The sequence below is a fragment of the Prosopis cineraria genome, unplaced genomic scaffold (assembly GCF_029017545.1).
Source record: "Prosopis cineraria cultivar Desert tree isolate PC_DT_omini unplaced genomic scaffold, ASM2901754v1 PC4, whole genome shotgun sequence".
Classification (NCBI taxonomy): Eukaryota; Viridiplantae; Streptophyta; class Magnoliopsida; order Fabales; family Fabaceae; genus Prosopis; species Prosopis cineraria.
The window spans coordinates 40,113,792-40,116,734 of NW_026555335.1; the positions used below are offsets into that span (position 1 = coordinate 40,113,792).

General features: G+C 42.6%; 1 protein-coding gene across 1 annotated transcript; it reads left to right on the forward strand.

The window, feature by feature from the left end:
• The first annotated feature begins 298 nt into the window (after nt 1-298).
• LOC129308043 (uncharacterized) lies at nt 299-2,661 on the forward strand. The gene has a single exon (XM_054949014.1). It carries the CDS (start codon nt 628-630, stop codon nt 2,422-2,424), a length of 1,797 nt encoding a protein of 598 aa, XP_054804989.1. The 5' UTR covers nt 299-627; the 3' UTR covers nt 2,425-2,661.
• The last annotated feature ends 282 nt before the right edge of the window (nt 2,662-2,943 follow it).

Below are 2,943 nucleotides of genomic sequence, written 5' to 3' on the forward strand. Positions count from 1 at the left end.
TTTCATAGACCCAAATTAAATCTTATATATTAAATAGACTGACTGAATTGAACCATTATAATTTCATTTAGTTTTAATTCAGTTTGAACAAATGTTTCAATTCAATTTAATTTAAATTTTTTGTCTAATTCATTCGATTGATTTTGAGAAAAATTAAAATTGAATCCATCAAACTGACTGGCTTTAGTTGAGATTGAAAGTGAGAAGGAAATGGAAAGAAGAGGGAATTGAGAGAGGCCAGGTCCACCCACCCCGCGCCTATTTTCCAGCAACATAGAATGGTAACATTTTCAAAGCAACTCAATAATTCAATCAAAAGCTGCTCCTTTTGACCATTGACGTCTTTTGCACGTTGCACTTGCAGTTCCTCGCTTCATTCCTCTCAACCCCTCAGTTTTACCTCACAAGCTATTTTCCCGTTTCAGTTTTTTCATCGTTATCCTCGCCGGCGATACTCTCCTCCCTTCTCACTGCCAAACTAGCACTACCCAGAATCCTCCTTCAATCTTAATTAATAGTAGCTTTCTCGCTCTTCAATTTTTATTTTAAAAAACACGACGAAACGAAGCAGAGAAGCCATTCGTCTCTGCTGCCCCAGTGTTTATTGTCGTCGTCGTCTTCTTTCCGATGGCGAACCTTGAAGACGAAAGGACCATCCAAGAAGAACTCTCGTTTCCCATTTTATTCGGAGACAGAGTTATCAAAGCCGCCAAGGAGGCCGAATCCTCGAAGCCGGATTGCTCCGAACTCGCCAAGCAAGTGGAACACCTCTCGACCATGCTTCGGTCCATCGTCCGACTTGCCTCCACCACTCCCTCTCTCTACGAGCCACCCGTTCGCCGGATTGTCGCCGAAGTCTCCAAGAACCTCGAACGAGCCCTAACCCTTGTCCGCAAATGTAAGAAGCACAGTGGGGTTCTTCGTCAAGTCTTCTCCATCACCTCCACCGCTGACTTCCGGAAGGTTTCCACCCTTCTCGAATCTTCTATCGGCGACATGAAGTGGCTTCTCAGTATCTTTGATTCCGACGGTGGTATCGAATTGACTCTCCCTCCGATCGCTAGCAACGACCCGATTCTCGCTTGGGTTTGGTCCTACACAGCCACAATTCAAATGGGCCAGCTCAAGGACCGAGCCGAGGCGGCCAACGAGCTCGCTTCAATCGCTAAAGACAACGAGCGCAACAAGATTATTATCATGGAAGAAAGTGGGATTCTACCTTTGCTGAAGTTACTGAAGGAGTCTGCTTCCCCCGATGCTCAACTTGCTGCTGCTAATGCTTTGGTCAATATCGCTACTGACCAGGAGAGAGTGGTCGGGTTCATCGTAGCATCTCTTGGGGTTCCGATTCTTGTTCAGGTTCTCGGCGATTCTCCGATGAGGGTTCAGGTTGCTGTAGCAAATTTGGTGTCAAAGATGGCAGAACAGGGTCAAATTGCTCAGGAGGAGTTTGTGAGAGCAAATGTGACTAGACCACTGATTTCCTTGTTGTCCATGGATACAGTTCTCAGTGACCCCATGCTTCAAGCGGGAAGAGCAAGTATTCATTCATTGGTTGTGAATTTGTCATCTTCTGGTTCATCATCGTTTTCTGCGAATTCTGATCATGGAAGTAGCAAAGGAAGTGGGAATTACAGGAGGGAAAGGGAGGTTGAGAGTTCTGACATGAAGAAAAAGATCAAAATAAGTTGTGCAGAGGCCTTGTGGAAACTCTCGAGAGGAAGTCTATCAACCAGCAAGAAAATTACAGAGACCAAAGGTTTGCTTTGTTTGGCTAAAATGATTGAGACAGAAACAGGTATATTGCAGCTCAATTGCCTTATGGCAATCATGGAGATAACTGCGGTAGCAGAATCCAATGCTGACTTTAGAAGAGTGGCTTTCAAGCCTACTGCTCCAGCAGCAAAGGCAGTCGTGGATCAGCTTTTGAGAGTGATTCAGCAGGAGACCAATCCGGCATTGCAAATTCCTTCCATTAAATCAATAGGGTCAGTGGCTCGAAATTTTCCTGGAAAAGTTCCGCAAATTATTGGTCCTTTAGTTGCTCAACTTGGTAATAGGGAAGTGGATGTTGCCATTGAAGCTGCTATTGCTTTGGGTAAATTTGTGTGCCCTGAGAACTACAATTTTTCCTATCATTCTAACACAATAATGGAGTTCAATGGAGTTCCTAGTCTAATGAGATTGCTTCGGGTCAACGATCGTGCCAAAAAACATGGCCTAGTTCTACTTTGTTACCTTGCCATCCACGTAGGCAATAGTAAGGTTCTTGAGCAAGAACATGCCTTGAGTACTCTCGAGGGGCTGGCTCGTCCTGTTATAGCTCAACATCCTGAGTTGAGGGATCTTTTCACAAAAGCCATTCACAACCTCACTCTTTATCAAGCGGGAGCTCAATTGCACAGACAACCTTTTGTGTCATAATCGATCCCTGTTCTGTAAGTGTTTCAAATAAGCAAGTGTGTATTTATACCGAATTTATTAACGATGTGGAATTGCAAAGTTCAATGCAATGCCCCTTATTGTTGAAGTAAGTATTTATGGACCATCATGGACTACTGACTGATCATACGAACTATTTATCCATTGGCCTGGCATAGCTTATTCATTGAGGAAACAGATGAATGTACAAATTTTCTATCCAGAAATAATTGCACGTAATGTAACTTTCTTTGGTAATTTCTTGCCCTTGTATCGTGGTATGTGTTTTCATACATACATGCATACGCACTCACTGATGTCATCCTTCCTTTTCTTCCTATGAAAATGTCCCAAGTAACATGGTTATAATTTATCGTAAACTTTCTAGACTTTGTTGATTGAATTAGTATTAACATTATATAAACTTACAAGCTATAAAGCACTGATACAGGTATAAGTATCCAATATGGTACAGCATGATATGCAAACACAATAATTTTCAAAAATTTTAAGATGCAGGTA

Bases quoted from the DNA above. Each gene is read 5' to 3' on its own strand.
- LOC129308043 (XM_054949014.1), top strand. From the start codon at position 628: ATGGCGAACCTTGAAGACGAAAGGACCATCCAAGAAGAACTCTCGTTT.